The following is a 21,481-nucleotide window of genomic DNA, read 5'->3' as shown; positions in this document are numbered from 1 at the left end:
AAAAGGGGGGGGGGAATCCGAGGCGTCGTCATTAAGCCTAAACGGGCCTAAATGGGCCTCGAAACTCTCCAAAATGTCCAGCGGACCCTCGCGATGGTTCAGCTTCTCGTCTAAATCAGACGTCGGTCATCTTAAAATCAGAATAAACCAACGGCTAATCTAGACATGTCAATCGGGATCTGATTATCCGCGACTAATCGGCCTCAAGCGGAAATATTCCAGAACCCTCCATGCGACACAACGACCAAAAGGAGCGATAAAGTCTCTACTGCTCGCCTCCGAGAGAACGACGCTGTGCGACTCATTCCTTGTAACCGACTGAACGTTTTCTCCGACTATAAATAAGAAGTCTTTGTTAAAACCCATATTTTCTTTATTACCGTTTTCCGATCAAACAGTAATGGAATCCCAATCTCTTCTTCTAAATCCACTTTCCTTCATATGTCATCCAATAACATAACAAATCTTTTCCTTGTAAGAACAGCTTTTATACAAGTAGCTTTCTCGTTTTGAGTTTTTTTCTCCCACGCCATGTCACAGAGGCCTAGCCTTTCACCAATCTCATTTTGGATCTTTCCAGCCTGTAGATTTTGAGACACCACTACAAATATCACGACCCCAAACTCATCTTTTTTCTCAAGTAACTTCTGATTGATTTGTTTGAGAAGTGTGGTTTTCCCTATTCCTCCCATACCATAAAGACCCAAGATTTCAACTTCTTTCTTCATGAGACGGCTCCATGTAGCTTCAAGCATCTTCTCTAAACCGACTGTGCGTTGAGTGGTTCTCTCCTCTATACCAGGCGGAGGACCCATCCTAGCCACCACATCACCAGAAGGTTTTGAACGCAAAATACTTTGTACTTTCTCCAACGTTTTTTTTTTTTTTTTTTTTTCTTGTAGGTGGCAGCATTTGTTGTGTTAGCCATGGTGTTGCGTACTCGACCTGATGCCTTGACTCTTGTTTTGCCGGAGCTGAGGGAGAGTCCTACCTATCAAGGCCAGGACAAGCTTCCGGTTATAATTTGGATGATGGCTCAGGTTAATTCTGATAAAAAAAAAAAAATTTATCCAAATTTGTTGTGTTTTGTTCAAGTTTCTCAATATTTTTTAATTAAATGGTGACAGGCCTCCCAAGGTGATTTATGTGCTGGCTTGTATTCGTGGGTGCGTAACTTGCTGCCACTAGTCGCCAATAACAAGGACTACAGCAGCTCTCAGTCAACTCATCTCATCCTGCAATTTGTTGAGATGTGAGTCCATTTTTAAGTTTTTCTCCCTCCTCTGCTCTTGTATGTCTAAAACCTTTGTTGTTTTTTTCTTTTAATCAGGATTTTGTCCTCGAATCCAGAGGCTCGGGCTGTACTCCTAAACGGAGCTGTTAGGCATGGAGAGTGGCTGATTCCACCTTGTTCGTTTGAGATGTTGGTGCGGCTTACATTCCCTGCTAGAGTAGAGGAGGCAACAGAGAGGTTTCAGGCAATTTATCCCTTGTTGAAGGAAGTGGCCCTTGCACCAGATACAAGTGCAGACGCACTAAACAGATATTCACTTTTTCCTTGAAATTAGCTGGCCAAAAAGGTATTGGTAACCAACGAAACCCCCTCTCTCTTTCTTTTGAATTTACCACCCTTTGCTTGTTTCACAGGAAATCCTGCTCTGGCCAATGAAGCTACAGCGATCGCCATCAGTGTTTTGACACGAAACGTGGATTGCTTTAAGCGATGGGATGTTCTCTACAAGGAGAATCTTGGAAGCTAGCGTTGCTCTTCTTAAAAAGCTTGTAGACGAATGGGAGCATTAACACAAAAGAAAAGTTTTTCCACTTCCATATTTAGTGTTCATTAAAGTCATGTTTTTTCAATTGAACACGAAACCCTGTATATTTACAGATAAGAAAAACTTGTGAAATTTTTTCATTAATTATTGTCCATCAAATTTATAATCTTCATATTAATTTCGTGAAGACTAAAATAAAACAAAAAGATCAAAAGAAGACTTAGAAAATAAGATGTCTGATAATTGTTATTTAATTACAGTTCAAGTGTTGTACAAATTAAGGATATTTATTACTATAAAATTATGGTAATAGTTATTAACACAAATTTAACTTATGTAACAAATAGATTTTCATGTATTGTTATAAAATAGATACATATTTAATTACATGTTTCTACTTTTAATCGGTTTTGTTCGGTTTATTCGGTTTAATCGGTTATATACCAAACCATATCCAAATCCTACGGTTTTTATAAAATTATATTCATTCGGTTTATATGGTATATACCAAAACCAAACCATATTGTCTATTTCGGTTCGGTTCGGTTCGGTACGGTTCGGTACGGTTCGGTTCGTTACGGTTCGGTACGGTTCGGTTTTACCATATTGAACAGCCCTAGTTCTGACCATCTTGTAGTGTAGCTCGTCTTTAATACATCTTTTAGTACCCTTTCGTTTCTAATACATCTTTACCATAACGATAGGTTAAAAAGAAGTTACTGGAGCAGTACCCGCACATAGACAATCTTTCTATTTCTGAAGTCCTATCTTCAAGAAGTTTAGTGACCTTTGGTTGGATGGCTTCGACCTCTGAAAGCCATACGTTGAATTCGTCTAGCGCTCGCAAATTTCTACGTTCTTCCATCTCAATTTTTTTCTGCAAGTCATCCTTCACTGCTTTGAGGCGTGGCGCAACCTCTTGCAAAGCCTCAAGATTATCTTCCAGTTCGAGTATATACTTGGCCTTTTCAAGAAACCATTTTTTGCAGGTTGAAAGCAGAATGAAAGTACGCTTGAAACTACGTTCCACATCGTGTTTCAATAGAATGAAAAAGAAAAGCAAGAAAAGATCAAAAATGGAAAGAAGAAGAAGAAGAATACAAGCACTCGTTAATAAAACTCAAGAACGTACAGAAACTAATACTAAAGAAGCAAGCAGGCTCCGGCTTGTTCGTAGAATACAAACTTGCCCTTGTCAATAAACTAAAGATGCTAACTGGACATCTGAAATTTAAGTTGACCGTAGTTTATTATTATTGCTAGTGGCTTATATTTCAACATTTTATAAGTTTCTTGTTAACACGTTACTTTATTTCTTTCTTTCTTTCTTTCGTTTTTCAACAAAAAAAAACTTTTGTACAATGTTTCAAAGAGAAGAAGAAGATTTCATTTTCAAGAATGAAGCAGAGGCCAACAACAATGAAAATGCAGCAGGTAATTCAAGCTCTTCCGCATCCAACAAGTATAGATCTAAGGAAGAGAAAGAGGAAGCTGAGACTAACGTTTGTTTATTTAGACTTGGATCTTTCTCTGTAGTTGACAAGCGAAAAAAAAATGCTCCTCAATACGTTACTAAGTAGTAGCTATGTAAGCGTCCTGCACCCCCAAACATATCAATCACTCTAGCATATTGCGTGGTTATTGGCTCAACTCCGAAAACTCATTCCATAGATTAACAGATCTTAAGCCTTTCCTCAACCAGACAACCATCCCCCAGTGTAGCTACATGCTGTGAGAGTTTCAACGAGGGTGGTTTCAACCAGACACGAATATGATTTGAAGGATACCTGTCAAAGATACTGCCCGAGTTTTTGTAATATTGCAGAACAAAGCAATACTACGAAACAAAATTTGATGAACACGGGAAGATCATATAATAAGAAAAAATATAGTAGCTCGAACTTTTTTAGTAATCGAGAACAACTATGCGTTTATTTTAGGGGTGTAACGTTATTAGCTCTAATTTCTTTTTTTGTTTAAATTCTCTTTTTTTTTTGTTTTGTTTTGTGTTGAAGCTAGGGATCGATGTTCAGTAAAACAGAACTAACTAAAATTGAATCAAGCCGAAGTTGAAAAAGTGGTTTTGATTTGGTAATACCGGATAAAATGAATAGAGGTCATTTTTCAAAAATCGCGGTATATGGATATGTTTCAATCTATAAACCGGTATTACCTAATAAACTGAAGAAACCGGTTAATTATAATGCATTAGTATACTTACATATAAATTCACTTGCGGAGCTTGACTATTTATTATGTCATCAAAAACATGTGAGCAATCAAGAACATTGATATCATTTAAGGTACCTGGAGGTCCAAAAAACGCATGTCATATCCAAAGATCATATGAAGCAACTGCCTCTAAAACCATAGTCGGTTTTCCAGAACCACGAGAATATTGCCCTTTCCAAGCGGTGGGACAATTCTTCCACTCCCAATGCATACAATCGATGCTTCCTATCATCCCGGGAACCCCACGAAGCTCTCCAATATGAAGTAGACGTTGAAGATCATCTTGTGTTGGTCTTCTTAGGTACTGATCACCGAACAAATCTATTATTGCTTCCACAAAATTTTCCACACATAACCGAGTAGTGTTTGCACCGAGCCTTAGGTATTCGTCGACCGCATCAAGCGCATAACCATATGCCAACACACGAATAGCTGCCATACACTTCTGAAGTGTAGAGAGACCAAGCCTTCCGAGACCGTCCTTCTTCTGACGAAAGAATTGAACTTCATTTGAGAGATATGCATAAACAATGGTTTGTTCATACGAAATCATCGTCGGAATAGATTTTCTGGATACGTTGGAGCGTCACTAAAATAATCATTTCATAATCGGAGATGACCTTCTTCACGGTTTCTTTCGATAAAAACCCTTTTTTTCTTGTCTTCTTTTCTTCTGTTTGATCACCAAAAGTATTGCACAAATTCTCCAATGCTTGATCGAATTGATGATCAAAATATTGATCAAACGCTTCATCCATTGAGTCCTCGAATTGATTGTTTATAACTTGAGAAACAAATGGAATGAGAATGGATTGTTTAATCAACGAGAGTGAGAATGGATTTTTTAATCAACGAGAATGAGAATGGATTGTTTAATCAACGAGAGTGAGAATGGATTGTTTTGATGACAAGGAGAGTGAGAATGGATTGTTTTGATGAAGAGAATTGAGAGAATTAAGCAAGAGAATGTATTGTTTATAACTTGCAATAATGGTGAGAATGAGAAAGTGAAACATAACATTTTATAAGTCTTACAAAGATCCGTGACCAAATACATATCAATGCATTCTCGTGACCAAATGATAGAAGTCTCGTTACAAAGACTCGTGACCAAAACAATGCAAGAGTACAAGTCCTGTGACCAAATACAAAACAGGAACAAGACAATACAAAGACCCGTGATACAATGCTCCACTCTCGCGTGGTCTTGTCTACCTCTCCACTCTCTCATGTTCTTGTCCAAGTCTCCACTCCCGTGATACTAGACTACAAAACAATAAAACAGGAACATCAGCGTCATAGAACAAGTGACAACAGGAACAACAGCAACAACAATATCAACAGAACCAATAAAACATAGAACAAAAGCATTACAAGATTACAAGAACTTGATTAAATTAAACATGAACATTGTAGCATTACAAGAACTTGATTTAACACAACAACAACATCCGGTGAAACGAGAAACAGAAAGACAACAATAAACAGAACAACAAACTGATGGACAACTAGAATCAGAACAAGTCATTGATTAGCTTTTTCTTAAGGGATTCTTCATACTCAGGCAAAGGTTCTTTTTTTCCAATAAGACTATCAAGCAGGCTCATCTTAGACAAGTGTTCCTTAGCTTCCATTTCCTTCTGCTTGATTGTCCAAATCCTCTCAAACTCCTTCACTTGCTTCTCTTGATCAACCGTCTTCTTACCACTAGCCTTTGAGGCTTTAACACCCGGTGGACGCTTCTTAGAATCTGCTTGAGATGTTGAAGAATCACCACCGTCCTACCCGGTGTCCATGTTCTTCGTTCCCGACTGTCAGCAGGAGTGTCGCCGTCGAAGGCTGAATCAGCGGTACCTTGAGTGGCAAGAAAAGGAACTTGGGTTGAAGATAGCTCTACACTATCTTCATAGGATCCAAATCCAATGTCTTGTTGACTATTGAGTAAGTCAACAAACTTTGGATTCTGCCTATATGGATAGGAATCCATACTCCAAGATGAGAAAGAAGAGATAAGACTCAAGAGAGATGCGAAGATGAGACTCAAGAGAGATGCGAAGATGAGACTCAAGAGAGATGCGAAGATGAGACTCAAGAGAGATGCGAAGATGAGACTCAAGAGAGATGCGAAGATGAGACTCAAGAGAGATGCGAAGATGAGACTCAAGAGAGATGCGAAGATGAGACTCAAGAGAGATGCGAAGATGAGACTCAAGAGAGATGCGAAGATGAGACTCAAGAGAGATGCGAAGATGAGACTCAAGAGAGATGCGAAGATGAGACTCAAGAGAGATGCGAAGATGAGACTCAAGAGAGATGCGAAGATGAGACTCAAGAGAGATGCGAAGATGAGACTCAAGAGAGATGCGAAGATGAGACTCAAGAGAGAGGCCAAGGACAGAGTTTAAATGCAGGAAGAGAAGCATTGATCATAACCAGTTCGAGAGGACATATATCTAACGCAATTAACACACAAGACCATCGATATGTATCAAACGATAACTACAATTTATTATCTTAACACAACCATAACCTAACCATCGCATTTATTACAGTGTTTACCTAACCTAACCATCAACATTTACATTTACACTACCACACAATGCTTTATCATATTAACCAGAGAAAAGAGAGGGTTTTACCTCTCTATCAACAAGCGTAGGGCTTTTGTCTCACGAACCTTGCCATTGCATCTTGATCAAACAACCTAAAGACAGAGAGGAAAGGAACAAATCACAACCAAAACAAAGATTTATATATAAGACCACAAACCACCAAATGTACACGAGCTCGCCAGAGAATAAAAATCAACAATAACAAACCACAAACCACCAAATGTAATTAACAATGCTTCATCCAATTCCCCAGACCAGATAGAAAAGGTAGTATCAAATTGAACCGGCCAAAGACAAAGGTTTACCTTTAACATGTGGCCCTTGATCTTATGTCTTTTGAATGAAGAATCGTCTGGCTCTTGATCATTCCATCTCACAAGAACATGGCAGAAAAAAATCAAATCAAAATTTATCATGTTCTTCATATTAAAATTCTCGATCTGTTCGAGAAAATCTAAATCAAATACATGCATAATCAAAATCAAATACATGCATCATATTAACAAATTTTTACCTTCGATTCGCCTTAGATAGAGCTCGCCACGATTCCACCGAGGAGAGGAAAGAGACAGATAGGGAGATCGTCGTGGCCCTTCCTCGACGACAGCCACCGACGGAGACGTCGCCTGATCGTCCAACAGAACCACCGATCGGGAGAGATCTCCCCTTTCGCCGAGGAGAGGAAAGAAACGGAGAGAGATGTCGCCGTTTTCCTTGGTGGAGGAGAGCAACAAATAGAGAGGACGTCGTTAGCCGTCGTGGACGACAACCACCCACAAAGACGCAGCCGTGGCGTCGAACAGACCCACCGATCGCATCAGATTTCACCTTTCGCCGCAGCGAGGAGAGAAAAAGAGAGAGAGAGAGAGAAAGGAAGGAAAAAAAAAATGCGAAGGAAGCGAGGGTCACCTCTTCTCCAGCCATTACCGGTGCGACACCTGGCAAAGAAGAAATGACGCTTCCCGTGCCAAATTAAGCAACACCTTTTCTCTTTTTTTTTCCATTTATCATTTATTTTAATTACAATTAGCCTTAAGCAATTAACTTAAGTCACTGCAATAAAACCTGCTCTTAGCTGATAAGTTAATCGTTTATCAGTTATGTACATCAATATGCCCACATGTCTAAAATATGGACACCATGGTTTTAGTGTAGGCACGATACATGTAACCTACATATGGTAGCTGGTAATTAAAATATTAGCTGATGAGTGGATTGTTTATCATTTAAGTCTCGCAAGATCATCACGCATGGGTCCAATATTGTTAGTTGATAATATTGTTAGTTTATTTTCTGATAATGTCTCAGTAACAAGTAAAATCAGAAAATAAAAGAGTTGGGTGAAAATAATTACATTAATCTAAGACTTTTTTGAAAAGGTGTCGTAGAAATTAACGGCCAACTGTTTTGCAGCTTCTGCGAGAACGCAAGAGTGATGCCTTACATTGATCAACACCACCTGAGGCGTGAGCTTCAATCAAGAGCATTGTCATGATGGCTGACTCGTTCACCAGTAGTCGGTTCCTCGCCAGCCGCAAACACTTTCGAAGGGAGGTTGATTTCTTCCATCTTACGATTAAGAAATCAAAGCTCTATCTTTGACCAAAGTTTTGGTTTTAGGAGAAGAAATAAAATCAATTTTGGATAACAGAGGAACGAATCAATGAATAGAAAGTAGGTGGTTATTAGAGATTGAATTAATGCTTAGACCGATGGAAAAATGGGAAGGGGATTTGGCATCAAAGATTATGGGTATATTGCAAAATAGAGGTTGGTTTAGGTGTATTGACACCAATTTCTGTTTATTTTAATCGGTGAGAATTACTAATACAGTAGACAGATGCTCAGAGCTAAATGCTCTCTCTGCCTAAAAATCTAATATATTATATCCTCCAAAGTCAAAACAAAATTAAAACCAGTTTCATTTGGACTAACGTGGATGTTTATTTAAGTAAGATTGACTCAATCTGATACCAAAGCCTGTAAAATTTGTTAAAACAAATAATAAGGTTCTAAAAATCAGTCTAGGCGGCGCTTAGGCCCCCGCCTAGGCGGCAACTCGGTCCTATCCGAAACATTTTTTTTAAAATCCGATTTATGCCGATTTATACGATTCAAATTGGTTTAAACTGTTCTAAATCGATTAAAATCAGTTTAAATCGATGTAAATTTGTCTAAATATGTGAAATTAAGCAATAATATTATTATAAATCTATAAATTTGTCTAATTTCTTCTGTTTTGTATATTTAATTTTTATAATTCTTCATAATAATTTATAATTGAACTTAAAAACTAAAATGACATATAAATGTATAATATAAATAAAAATAAATCAATAATTTGCTAACGCCTAGGCCTCGCCTAGACCCCGAATAATCCGCCTAGTCGCTAATCCTCTATAAAGCGCCTAGCGATTTTTAGAACATTAAAAATATAGAGTCAACCATGAGCGGTCAAAAAAATAATTTAATATGGTATATGATATATATATATATATAGCAAGATATTAAATATATAAAAAGATATTAAGTATAATTTAGTAAATTAAATTTTACTTCTTTACAAAATTACATTATATATCAAAAAAATTGTATATCTTACTTTAAAAGATTGAGACTATCAAAAATTGTATATCATAACTTTTCTCAGTTCTACATCACCCCCACCTACCTTGAGATGCATAATGTTGGAGAACAAGATTTAAGTCAAAAAAATCTGCGGTTGAATTTCTTGGACTTTCTTTCCAGCAAATTCTGCCAAATCCAGCTGAGAGTGAGTCCTACACGCTCCCAACAGAGACACCAAACTGCAGGATCCGGTTCCACTGTCATGCTTTCCATCAGTCTCATTGCCTCATCTAACCGTCTTGCACGACCAAGCATATCAACCATAGGTTCAAATATCTAAAGCCCTTTCTAGACCATGAGAGTTGCAAAGAAGGTGACTTCATTAGGCTTAATACTACTACCAGACGAAAGCATCTCATGGGAAACCTTTACAGCTTCCTCTCATATACCGTGCAAGGCATAAATATATGTGACTGAACTCCACATGACAATATCCTTTGCAGGAGAAGAAAACCAGATAAAAGTAAAGTATCGGAACAAATCTAGCAACTCGAATCTTTTTTTAGATTAATTGAGAGCAACTATGCATTTATTTTAGGGGTGTAACGTTTTTTTAACGCTGGACTGGGTGTAACGTTATTAGCTCTGTTTTACTTTTTGGTACTTTAGTGATAGGTGTAGAAGCCCAATTGTATTTTTCTTGTCATATTTTGGACCCACCTCCCATCACATCATTATTACCAACCTAATCTTCTTTAGATGCGATCTTGACAACATGAGAGAGACGATTACTATGAGTCTATGACTTTAACACGCAACGTCTCCGTATTTCTTTAAACTTCTTGTTTTCACGGTAATAAAGTTCAATCTTTCTCACAGGTTCTCTAGAGTTCTTGAAAGATGGAGAACTCTGCAACCAATCAGACCATTCCCCTTCTCACACCATTCTCAATGAGAAACTTCAATCTTTCTCACAGGTTCTCTTAATCTCATACTGAATCAGCGTTAATCACATTAACTTCCTCTTGTCTCTGAATGAAATCTATCTCTATTCCAGAATAGTTATGGCGCCGATGGCGAGAATGAGATCATACGGCAGCATTCCACAACCTCACGCCGCCTTGTATTACTCACAGAGAGCAACACCGGGAGGTCTTCTCATCAGCGAAGCCACCGGAGTTTCAGAAACCGCCATGGCGTAAAGTCCTTTCTTGAAACTATTTAACCATAAAGTTGACTATTTTTTTTGCTCTGTTATGAGTTGTGGTTCACTTTTTTGTGACAGGTATCATGACATGCCAGGGATATGGACGAAAAACCAAATCGAAGCATGGAAGCCTATTGTTGACGCCGTTCACTCTGACGGCGCCGTCTTCTTCTGTCAGCTCTGGCACGCCGGTCGCGTTTCTCATCGAGGTGTTTATATTAAAGAAACTAAACAAACTCTGTTAGGTTTCTTTTAGGGTTTGAAAGTGTTAGTTCTTGTTACGTGTGTGCTAAGAAATTGATATTTGCACTAGATTCTTAGCCACATGGTGAAGCAAAAAATGAAACAAGCCTTCTTAATTTTTACTAGAAAAATTGAAAGCCTTACGTGTGTTCTAAGGAAATGATACAAGAAAGAAAAAAAAACTCTGTCAGGTATCTTTTAGGGTTTAAACTTGTGAAATCTTGTTACGTGTGTGCTAAGAAACTGATTTATACTAGATTCTCAGCTAAATGGTGAAGCAAGAAAGAAAAACAAACTCTGTTAGGTTTCTTTTAGGGTTTTAAATTGTGAAATCTTGTTAAGTGTGTGCTAAGAAACTGATATTTGCACTAGATTCTCAGCCAAATGGTGATGCTCCAATCTCTTCTACAGACAAGCCTCTCGCCGAGGATTCATCCAACGAGTTTACACCTCCGAGACGGCTAAGAATCGACGAGATCCCGAACGTTTTAAATGATTTTCGTCTCGCTGCAAGAAACGCTATAGAAGCTGGTTTTGATGGAGTGGAGATCCATGGGGCACACGGGTACTTGATCGACCAGTTTATGAAGGACACCGTCAACGACCGAACTGATTGTTACGGCGGATCTCTCGAGAACCGATGCAGGTTCGCACTGGAAGTAGTCGAAGCTGTGACGAGCGAGATCGGATCTGACCGCGTAGGAGTCAGACTCTCTCCCTTCGCTAACTACATGGAGTCGGGAGATACAGAGCCTCAAAAGCTAGGCGTTTACATGGCGAAGTCTCTGAATAGATTTGAGACGCTATACTGCCACATGGTTGAGCCGAGAATGAAAACAGCTAGTGAGGTTTTCGAATGCACGGAGTCGCTTACGCCGATGAGGAAGGTGTTCGAAGGAACGTTCATCGTCGCCGGAGGTTATACAAGGGAAGACGGAAACAAGGCGGTGGCGGAGGAAAGAACTGATCTGGTGGCGTATGGGAGACTGTTCTTGGCGAATCCAGATTTGCCAAGAAGATTTCAACTCGACGCGCCGCTGAATAAATACGACAGAACAAGTTTCTATACTTCTTCTGATCCTGTCGTGGGTTATACTGATTACCCTTTTCTTGAGACAGAACCTTAAGGTTTTGTCCTTTTTTTTTTTACTTTTCCATTTTTTCAGTTGCTGTAATAATCTTACAAGTTGTTAAAAGCATACAATTTGTTTACATTATAGCAATAGCAAATTGTTCACATTATATTTAGAAGTTCTGGTTCATTTTATTGATAAGCGTGCACATTAACTGAGCTTCATTATATGGCTAAAAATATGATAACTCGAAATAAATTTTCAATTGACCAAAAGTTGAGATGATGTTGAAACCCTAGGAGTATCTTTCAACTTTCCGATGATAGCATCTTGCTCTAGTTCAGGATCTAACATGGGTTTGAGGGAGATTGTCGCAGTCTTTAAACACTTAGAATTGGCTAGGATGTATGTCAAGAATTCTTCCTCTTCTTCTCTGTGTCCATAGTATCTCCATTCAAATATTTTTAGATGTGACGACAAGCATCCAGGAATAGAACTTGGTTGATTCCATGAAAGTGGGATATCCTCGAGGTCATAGATAAATTCCTAATGAGAAGCAACGGTGACTATATATTATAAAAATTTACTAGTATTATAACGTCCATCAAAGCTTGAAGAAAAGGAGAGTACGTACATAATTTACCAAAAGTTCTTCAAGTTTTGGAGTATTTGCTAGTAGAAGTAAGAGTGGTTCCACCCAGTCGGATCTACTTGGATCTACAGATAACTTTATAAGTTGAGAAAATCTTAGGGTGCTACAACGCACAAGCTGCAACAAAAGAAACAACAACTTGGGTAGATGCAACAAAGTAATCACAACAAACAGTCAACACATAGATAAAGAGAGAGCTACCATTTCATCGGTAAAAGTCAAGTCAAGAGACAAGATCGACGAAGAAGCTGTTATGAACTTGTCAAAATTAGATAAAGAATTGACACTAATATATGCCTCCTCGAGAGAAGGCATATTCCCAATCGACCAAGAGTCTCTTGAATCATCATCGACCTTAAACTTTATTAATGCCGGAGTATCTATAACCAAACAACTATCACTATCCACTACGTCAGTGTCATCTTGCAGACAAGCTGTATTATGATACAATAACATCCATAAAGAAGACACTTTCACAATAAAGTTCGTCAGATTGTCACTCTTCTTTCTTTTCACTATCAATATTCCAAGGACAGGGCAACTAGATAAGAACCTAGCGAGAGAAGCCTCGTCTTTATATGCCACACAGAAAAGTTGAAGTAGTTCGAGTGACGGGAGGCAGGAAGGGGAAGAAGGGAAATCAACAAGAACCTTGTTAGATAGAGTCAGTTCTTTGAGTGTTTCGCAGGTGTAAAGGCTCCTAGGCAATGTGGTTGGACCTGCTGACCACCGAAGCTTGAATTTTACCACGACGACGCCGCGATCAACAGCCTTTTCAACCCAATTTCCGACATTAGCATTACTAGGACATCGTCGACCAAGACTAATAAGCAATTTTTCTAAGACAGGTGCTTTGTGAAGTTTCAGTGACTTGTCCAAAAACCACCAAATGCTCTTCTTTCTCTCATCATCATCATCATCATCATCATCATCATCATCATCATCACCATCAGCATCAGCATCATCATCATCATCATCATCACCATCACCATCACCATCACCATCACCATCACCATCACCATCACCATCACCATCACCATCACCATCACCATCACCATCACCATCACCATCACCATCACCATCACCATCACCATCACCATCACCATCACCATCACCATCACCATCATCATCATCATCATCATCATCATCATCATCATCATCACCACCACCACAATCATGATCATCTTTGATATCATTGATTTCATTGTAATCAAGTCTAGGCAACATCATCCATATACAGCGCCATCTTTTGGACAAAATCATGGTGGCTACTGCATCTTTAATCGGGACAAGCAACAAAATTGTCACAAGCAACTCTTCGGGCAAAGCACTGATCCTGTCTTCACAATCTATCTCTTCAATTTTGGATTCTAACATCTTCACGAGGAAACCACAAGGAACAAGGATTCGACGTAACAAGCAACACAACTAAATTGTTATGACCAAAATAATTAGATTTTACCTAGCCTATTAAATGGTTTATATAACGATTTGCATTTCCCAATGAATACAAAATCCAACTAGTTCCTACATAAATAAGAAAGGAATATAGGCGATGAAAAAGAAAGAAATATCAATCTCATCAAGTTTATTTAGTTATAATTAATAAAATTGATACATTTGGCACTAAGATAATTATTATTTTTTGTTCAAATTAAGATAATTATCTTTTGCATGTAGCAAAAACTATTAGGTATCAAATAAAATTAAACTCTGAACTAAAATATATTTATGTTAAAAGATATATAGTGCTTTCTGAATTGGAAAAGAATCTTCTTATTCAAAAAAAATCAAAAAATTACTAATCTTAAGAGAAAAGAAATTATAATAACTATTAATATATATCTCATCACCAAATATATATTTTTCTAAAAATCATACAATAGCTATTTACTGTAAAAGTAAAAATATCTGATTTTGAAATAAATTTCTATAAATATAATTATACAATAAATTACTATATTATATAAAATAAAATATATGTATTGTAAAAAAATATACTTCCAAAAAGTTGTATAATTTATTTAGATTTTGATTATTCACAATAAATTGTCCATATGTTTATTTTTATATTAATGGCATTTAATGTAATAATATATATAGTACAATTTATTATGCTAATGTGAATTACATTTTATAACAGTATGTTAATATGTGTGATTGTGATTGTGATTATGTATTAGACAGTGTAGGTTTAAATATAATTTCTTTTTCAGTTTTTAAGTTTATACATATTAAAAATAATGGATTCATCATAATATTTTTTTATTGTAAGTGATAATATGTTATGCAAATTAATTTTACTTTAAAATGTAGAAGAGTTACTTACTCTAAAAAAAATATCTGATTTTACCATTTATATAATTTATAATAAATTACTAATATAATACAAATCAAACTAATTGTCTTATAAAAGAATACTAGGATACAAACAGCGTTCAAACACAATTTATACTTTTTTTTCAAGTTCACAAAAAATTAATTCAACCAGGGTTATGTGTTTTTACAAAATTGAGTCAATCAATTATTTAAGTTTATAAAAATGGTAAGCCATCTTTATATTTTAATTTTTTAATTTTTAATTTTAATTATGTTGAGTATAAATTCACAGTTCATTTTATATTAATAGTTCCAAAGATATTTTACCGACAATTATATAGTAATTATATTAATCAAATATTTTATCTTGCATTTTTTTTACTTATTTTAGACGTATGAAATATTTTTTTCGAAGGAATCAATGAAATGTTCTCATGATTTTTTTAGTTGAAATAAATCTCGTGTTTTAAGAAACTTAAAAATCATATAATTGTTTGCCATTGAAAAAAAAATATTATAGTAAATTACATCAAAATTTATATATTAAGTAACTTAAATGATGAAATGATTTTTTATAAACTTTGTAAATTTTTTTTTTATAAACTTTATAAATACAAATTTACGTAGAATATTCTGTAAACTTAAATTGACAGAGTTTACAAATCTGTGATAAAATATAATATTGTAATTTTTTATTTTATATCCATATTCTTATATTAAAATACATAGCACACAAATAATAATTAATTGCATTTTCATTATAGATTATAAGATATTTATTGTTACATGTATAATTGATATAGTTTAAAAAATCTGATTTCCTGATATATAAATTATTATTTTATTGAAATGGAGAAATTTAAAATATTTTAATATATATATATATATATATATATATATATGGTTTAGGAATTCTGATATCTTTGTTATAAAGTTTATAATTATATAAGATATTTATATAAATATATATCTGAATTTAAAATTTTATATTTTAAAAATTTGTGTGTTTTGATATATATAAATATTAGTTCCGATGTTTTTTATCGACATTTATATATTAGTTATATGAATAAAATATTTAATTTGCATTTTTTGGATTTATTTTAGATGTATGAGATAATTTGTTTTGAAAGACTTGCTAAAAGTTGTTATTATTTTCTTAAAATTGGAATGAATATAGTATTTTAAGAACATTCAAAATTTTGTTTTACAACTGAAATAAATAAAAATAATATTTATAGTTAGAGATTACACTAAAGTTTGTATTTTTACTTAAATTAAATGATGATAAAATTATTTATAATCTTGCTGATATAAATTTGTGTAGAATAATCTATTAAACGTAGTTTGGTAGTTTACAAAATTTGTGATAAATATATACTATATTTTTTTATTTTATATCCATATTTTATATAAAATTCATTATAAAAAGAATTATTAACTGCAGTTTACATTTAAGATTACAAGATATTCATTGTTACAAGTAAATTGATATAGTTTAAGAAATCTGATTTCTTTCTAACATAAATAATAAAAATCAATGATAAATAAATACATATTCGAATTAATATATATTTATAAAATCTGATTTCTTGATATATAGGTATTATTATTATTTTAGTGAAATGGAAATGTTTTAAATATTTAAGTATAGGTGATTTTATATGTATATCTGATATGGTTTAGGAAATCTGATTTCTTTGTTATAAAAACTGATAATTATATAAGATATTAACTTAAAGAGATGTTCAAATTTAAAAATGTATATTTCTATAATATGTTTGTTTTAATATATAAATATTATTATTTTTTAGGCTATTAAAACATAATTCTTCATAGCCTATTATTCATATTTTTGAACGTGTATTATTAATGAGGTTAATTTAATTGAACCATTATAACTTTTTGATAGTCAAAAATATTATAGATTAAAATTATATTTTAATGGAAAGATATTTCCAAAAAAAAATATAATTTATTTCTCTTTAGATTTTGCACCATAAGTTGTCTATGTATATGTTTATGTTTATGTTTATTTTAGTGATATTTAATGTAAAAATATAATAGAATTTGTTAAGGATTATTAATAGTTAGATTTCTTAATTTTAACAAATAATTTGATCACCGAGTTTCAGGTATGGAATCAGTATGTTGTGGGTGGGAATCGATTCCAACGACTTCCACCTATCAATTAAAGGTTTTTACACAAATTAGAAAAGTTACTATTGAATAAAACACCTCACTTCTAAGTCGTTCTATGATTTGCTTAAAGAAAAAAATGACCGCTAAAGAACTTATACCACATTGTCTCTGAAATCTAGAACCTATAACACATCATATCGTCTCTGATATCGTGAAGATAATTTTGACTGTTAATGAACCTATAACATCTGTTGGTATTTGTTGAGTTTTGAGCAAAACATTACTCTGAAATTATTTGAGACAACTTGGCATACATAATGGTGAAAAACCTTCATTGAAGAACCGTACTCATTGTAAAAATAACTCATTATAAAAAAATCAGTGGGAAGAATCATATGTGGGAATGCGTTCGTTTTGAGAACGATAACAAATGATTACAATAAAATTGTTTGCACTTTATTAAATCGAAAATGAAAAAGGTTGCTGAGAATCATAAAAGACAATATTATATAAGCATACTTTTGGGGCAAACCGTATGTTTTTTAGGCGACCATAACTATATGTCGCAAAAAATTTTATCTTTTTTGACATTAAGTTAATGAGATCTCCAAGTATTAAATTTATCATATACATTTATGTTTGGGTTTATATAAATTTTCTTACCAATTGGATTTTAAACTTACTAATTATTCAATTGATTCTAATAATGGTATGTAAGCCAAATTGACATCATAATTAAATGACAGTTAAGCAATGTTTTTGTTTAATTATTACAAATTTAAAGTTGAAATTTTTTAAATGATTCTCAATTAATATACAGAGAATATGATAATTCGAAATAAATTTTCAATTGACCAAAAGTTGAGATGATGTTGAAACCCTAGGAATATCTTTCAATTTTCCGATGATAAAATCTTCCTTTCATTCAGGATCTAACATGGGTTTGAAGGAGATTGTCGCAGTCTTTAAACACTTAGAATTGGCTAGGATGTATGTCAAGAATTCTTCCTCTTCTTCTCTGTGTCCATAGTATCTTCATTCAAATATTTTTAGATGTGACGACAAGCATTCAGGAATAGAACTTGGTTGACTCCATGAAAGTGGGATATCCTCGGGTTCAGAGGCAAATTCCTGTGAAGCAATGGGTCATGGCCATATGTTAAAAAAAAGGTTACGCACATTATTAACTACTTACCAAAGCTTGAAGAAAAGGAGGGTACCTACATTATTAACTACCAGTTCTTCAAGTTTCGGAGTATTTCCAAGTAAAAGTAAGAGTGGTTCCACGCAGTTTGATCTACTTGGATCTACAGAAAAGTCGAGAAAATCTTAGGGTGCTACAACGCACAAGCTGTGACAAAACAAACAACAACGTATAAGTAGATGCAACAAGGTAAATCACAACCAGCAATCAATATATATAGATAAACTGAGCTACCATTTCATCTTCGAAAGTCAAGACAAGAGACAAGATCGCCGAAGAAGCTGTTATGATCTTGTCAAAAAGAGATAAACAGTCGACACTAATATATGCCTCCTCAAGACAAGGCATATTCCCGATCGACCAAGAGGTCTTGAATAATCAGTGACGTCAAACTTTATTAATGCCGGAGTATCTATAACCAAACAACTACCGCTATCCACTACATCAGTGTCATCTACCAGCCATGTTGTATTATAATACCATAACATCCATAAAGTAGGCACTTTCACAATAAAGTTTGTCAGATTGTCACTCTTCTTTCTTTCCACGATCAATGTTCCAAGGACAGGGCAACTAGATAAGAACCTAGCGAAAGATTCCTCGTCTTTATATACCACACAGGAAAGTTGAAGTATTTCAAGTGATGGAAGGCACGAAGGGGAAGAAGAAGAAGAAGGGAAATCCACAGGAACCTTGTTAGATAGAGTCAATTCTTTCAGTGTTTCGCAGGTGTAAAGGCTCTTAGGCAATGTGGTTGGACCTGCGGACCAGCGAAGCTTGAACTTTACCACGACCACACCGCGATCAACAGCCTTTTCAACCCAATTTCCGACATTAGCATCACTAGGACATCGTCGACCAAGACTAATAAGCAATATTTCTAAGACAGGTGCTTTGTGAAGTTTCAGTGACTTGTCCAAAAACCACCAAATGCTCTTGCTTTCAAGATCATCATCACCATCATCATTATCATCACCACCCCAATCACGAGCATGGTTGACATCATTGGTTTCATTGTAATCAAGTCTAGGCAACATCATCCATATATTGCGCCACCTTTTGGACAAAATCATGGTGGCTATTGCATCTTTAATCGGGACAAGCAACAAAATCGTCACAAGCAACTCTTCGGGCAGAGCACTGATCCTGTCTTCACAGTTTATCTCTTCAATTTTGGCTTCCAACATCTTCACGAGGAAAACCCAAAGATTAAGGATTCGAAGTAACAATCAACACAACAAAATCGTTATGACCAAAATAATAGGTTTGACCTAGCTTATCTAGCCTATATAAAGGGGTTATATAATGATTTGCATTTCCCAATGAATACAAAATCCAACTAGTTCGTACATAAATAAGAAAGAAATATAGGCGATGAAAAAGAAAGAAATATTAATAGAATTGATACATTTGGCACTAAGATAATTATTTTTTTTTTTTCAAATTAAGATAATTATCTTTTGCATGTAGCAAAAACTAATAGGTGTCAAACAAAATTAAACTGTGAACTAAAATATATTTATGTTAAAAGATATATAGTACTATCTTGAATAGGAAAAAAAATCTGTTTTTTTAAATCAATTAATTCAAAAATTTATTAATATTAAGAGAAAAGAAATTATAATAATTACTTATATATATTTCATCACCAAATATATATTTTTATAAAAATCATACAATAGCTATTTACTGTAAATAGTAAAAATATCTGATTTTGAAATAAATTTCTATAAATATAATTTTTTTTTTGTAATAAATTACTAATATTATATAAAATAAAATATATGTTTGTAAAAGAATATGATTCCAAAAAGTTGTTTAATTTATTTCTTTTTTGAATTTTCACAATAAATTGTCCCTATGTTTATTTTAATTTTATGGCATGTAATATAATAATATATATAGTAGAATTTATTATGCGAATGTGAATTACATTTTATAACTGTTGTTAATATGTGTGATTTGATAATGTATTAGAAAGTGTTGGTTTAAATATAAATTTGTTTTCAGTTTTTAAGTTTATACATATTAAAAATAATGGATTCACCATAATAGTTTTATTGTAAGTGATAATATGTTACGCAAATTAATTTTACTTTAAAATATAGAACAGTTACTTACTCTACCCAAATAAAAATATCTGATTTTCCATTTATATAATTTATAATAAATTAGTAATATAATACAAATCAAACTAATTGTCTTATAAAATAATACTAGGATCCGAACAACATTCAAACACAATTTATACTTCTTTACAAATTCCAAAAAAAAAAATTAACTCAACAATGGTTATGTTTTTTTTACAGAATTGAGTAAATCAATTATTTAAGTTTATAAAAATGGTAAACCATAATGATGAAAATATTATTTATAATCCTGTTAATATAAATTTAACACTACAAGAAAACATCACCTTAACGAGGGCGGTTTTCCTCGTTATTTCGTCGTAAAAGAGGCTTTACGACGAAATAGCGAGGAAGCGCGTTTGCTCGTTACTCGTCCGTCGTAACACATATTTCCTCGCTAATTCGTCGTAACTTAGCGAGGAATATATTTCGTCGTAAAGACGAAGTAGGGCGATTCGTCGTAAAGACCACGTCAATATTCCACGCAAAGACGTCGCTACAATTCCTCGTAAATACCTCGAAATGAGTTCCTCGTAACCTACACGTAAATACCTTGAAAGAGTTTCCTCGCAAAATACACGTAACAACCACGAAACGATTTCCTCGTAAAATACTCGTAAACTTTTCCTCGTTATTTCCTCGCAAATGTTTCCTCGTAAAATAGTCGTTAATTGTTTCTCGTCATTTCCTCGTAAGGTTTCCACGTAAAGAGGTCGTACATTAGCTACGAATTTACTTCGTTTTTATTATTTTTACAGAATTTAAAAATATAATTAAAAAATAATTAAAATTATTTAATTTAATAATAAATTAAAATTTAAAATAAAAATAAATCAAAATGAAAATATTTTATATATAAATAAGTTTTGAATTTATATAATACAACAACCAAAAAAAAAACTAAGGGTCGTTCATCGCCCGGTAGAATTCATCACTCCTCCTCGTAACATCCGCCTCGTTATGTACGTCGGATGACTCGCCTTGAATGGGATGTTGTTGTCGCATGTTCCTCAACATGGACTCCCATTCCGGATTTGTGGCCGCAATAACGTCCAAGAAACCCTCGACTCCACCCATACGAGATTTTGTCGCGGTCAACTCGTTACGCAGCTGAGCGGACTCTCTACGCAGCTCAGTGACTTCATCATCCCGTCGCTGACCATAAGACGATGTCGCTCTCGGAACATCATTGACGGAACCAATACCCAACGTCCGTCCCTTTTTTTTAGGGACAACCTTAAAAACAAAAAAAAAATATTGTAAGTAAAAATTTAAAGTTAAATTAAATGAATAATAAAAAATTAATTTTTTTGAAAATTTAC

General features: G+C 34.2%; 3 protein-coding genes and 2 pseudogenes across 7 annotated transcripts; 2 read left to right on the top strand and 3 right to left on the bottom strand.

Moving 5' to 3' along the window:
• LOC106308846 overlaps positions 1–2,810 on the bottom strand; it is a 14,675-nt pseudogene extending 11,865 nt beyond the window's left edge.
• On the top strand, positions 907–1,794 carry LOC106310222. Its single transcript, XM_013747454.1, has 4 exons — positions 907–1,040; positions 1,128–1,252; positions 1,331–1,580; positions 1,648–1,794. Exons 1-3 carry the CDS (start codon positions 927–929, stop codon positions 1,560–1,562), a joined length of 471 nt encoding a protein of 156 aa, XP_013602908.1. The 5' UTR covers positions 907–926; the 3' UTR covers positions 1,563–1,580; positions 1,648–1,794.
• A 7,178-nt stretch (positions 2,811–9,988) lies between the features above and the next one.
• LOC106308330 (putative 12-oxophytodienoate reductase-like protein 1) lies at positions 9,989–11,907 on the top strand. 5 transcript variants are annotated; one of them, XM_013745492.1, is made up of 4 exons: positions 9,989–10,167; positions 10,248–10,388; positions 10,476–10,606; positions 11,052–11,907. In XM_013745492.1, the coding sequence occupies exons 1-4, from the start codon at positions 10,091–10,093 to the stop codon at positions 11,765–11,767; spliced, it is 1,065 nt and encodes a 354-aa protein (XP_013600946.1). In that variant the 5' UTR covers positions 9,989–10,090; the 3' UTR covers positions 11,768–11,907. The 5 variants fall into 5 exon arrangements, with proteins under 5 accessions (XP_013600946.1, XP_013600945.1, XP_013600947.1 ...); XM_013745491.1 differs by having other exon boundaries at positions 11,013–11,907; XM_013745493.1 differs by having other exon boundaries at positions 10,010–10,167; positions 10,253–10,388; positions 11,013–11,907.
• Positions 11,908–11,962: 55 nt separating this feature from the next.
• On the bottom strand, positions 11,963–13,855 carry LOC106308332 (putative FBD-associated F-box protein At1g05080). The gene is made up of 4 exons (XM_013745497.1): positions 13,531–13,855; positions 12,567–13,299; positions 12,348–12,482; positions 11,963–12,259 (listed from the first exon to the last, which is right to left on the bottom strand). The coding sequence occupies exons 1-4, from the start codon at positions 13,740–13,742 to the stop codon at positions 11,975–11,977; spliced, it is 1,365 nt and encodes a 454-aa protein (XP_013600951.1). The 5' UTR covers positions 13,743–13,855; the 3' UTR covers positions 11,963–11,974.
• A 3,817-nt stretch (positions 13,856–17,672) lies between these two features.
• Positions 17,673–21,481, bottom strand: part of LOC106310925 — a 9,524-nt pseudogene continuing 5,715 nt past the window's right edge.

This window comes from Brassica oleracea, chromosome C8, assembly GCF_000695525.1.
Source record: "Brassica oleracea var. oleracea cultivar TO1000 chromosome C8, BOL, whole genome shotgun sequence".
NCBI classification, from domain to species: Eukaryota; Viridiplantae; Streptophyta; class Magnoliopsida; order Brassicales; family Brassicaceae; genus Brassica; species Brassica oleracea.
Note: the sequence above shows the minus strand (reverse complement) of the source record. Positions and strands in the feature narration are given on the sequence as shown.

Coding starts and splice junctions, on each gene's coding strand:
- LOC106310222 (XM_013747454.1), top strand. CDS start 927: ATGGTGTTGCGTACTCGACCTGATGCCTTGACTCTTGTTTTGCCGGAG. Junction 1,041..1,127: donor TAATTTGGATGATGGCTCAG/GTTAATTCTGAT, acceptor AAATGGTGACAG/GCCTCCCAAGGTGATTTATG. Junction 1,253..1,330: donor ATCCTGCAATTTGTTGAGAT/GTGAGTCCATTT, acceptor TCTTTTAATCAG/GATTTTGTCCTCGAATCCAG.
- LOC106308330 (XM_013745491.1), top strand. CDS start 10,091: ATGGAGAACTCTGCAACCAATCAGACCATTCCCCTTCTCACACCATTC. Junction 10,168..10,247: donor AACTTCAATCTTTCTCACAG/GTTCTCTTAATC, acceptor TCTCTATTCCAG/AATAGTTATGGCGCCGATGG. Junction 10,607..11,012: donor CGGTCGCGTTTCTCATCGAG/GTGTTTATATTA, acceptor TATTTGCACTAG/ATTCTCAGCCAAATGGTGAT.
- LOC106308332 (XM_013745497.1), bottom strand. CDS start 13,742: ATGTTAGAATCCAAAATTGAAGAGATAGATTGTGAAGACAGGATCAGT. Junction 12,483..12,566: donor TGACTTTTACCGATGAAATG/GTAGCTCTCTCT, acceptor CTTTTGTTGCAG/CTTGTGCGTTGTAGCACCCT. Junction 12,260..12,347: donor AAGAACTTTTGGTAAATTAT/GTACGTACTCTC, acceptor GCTTCTCATTAG/GAATTTATCTATGACCTCGA.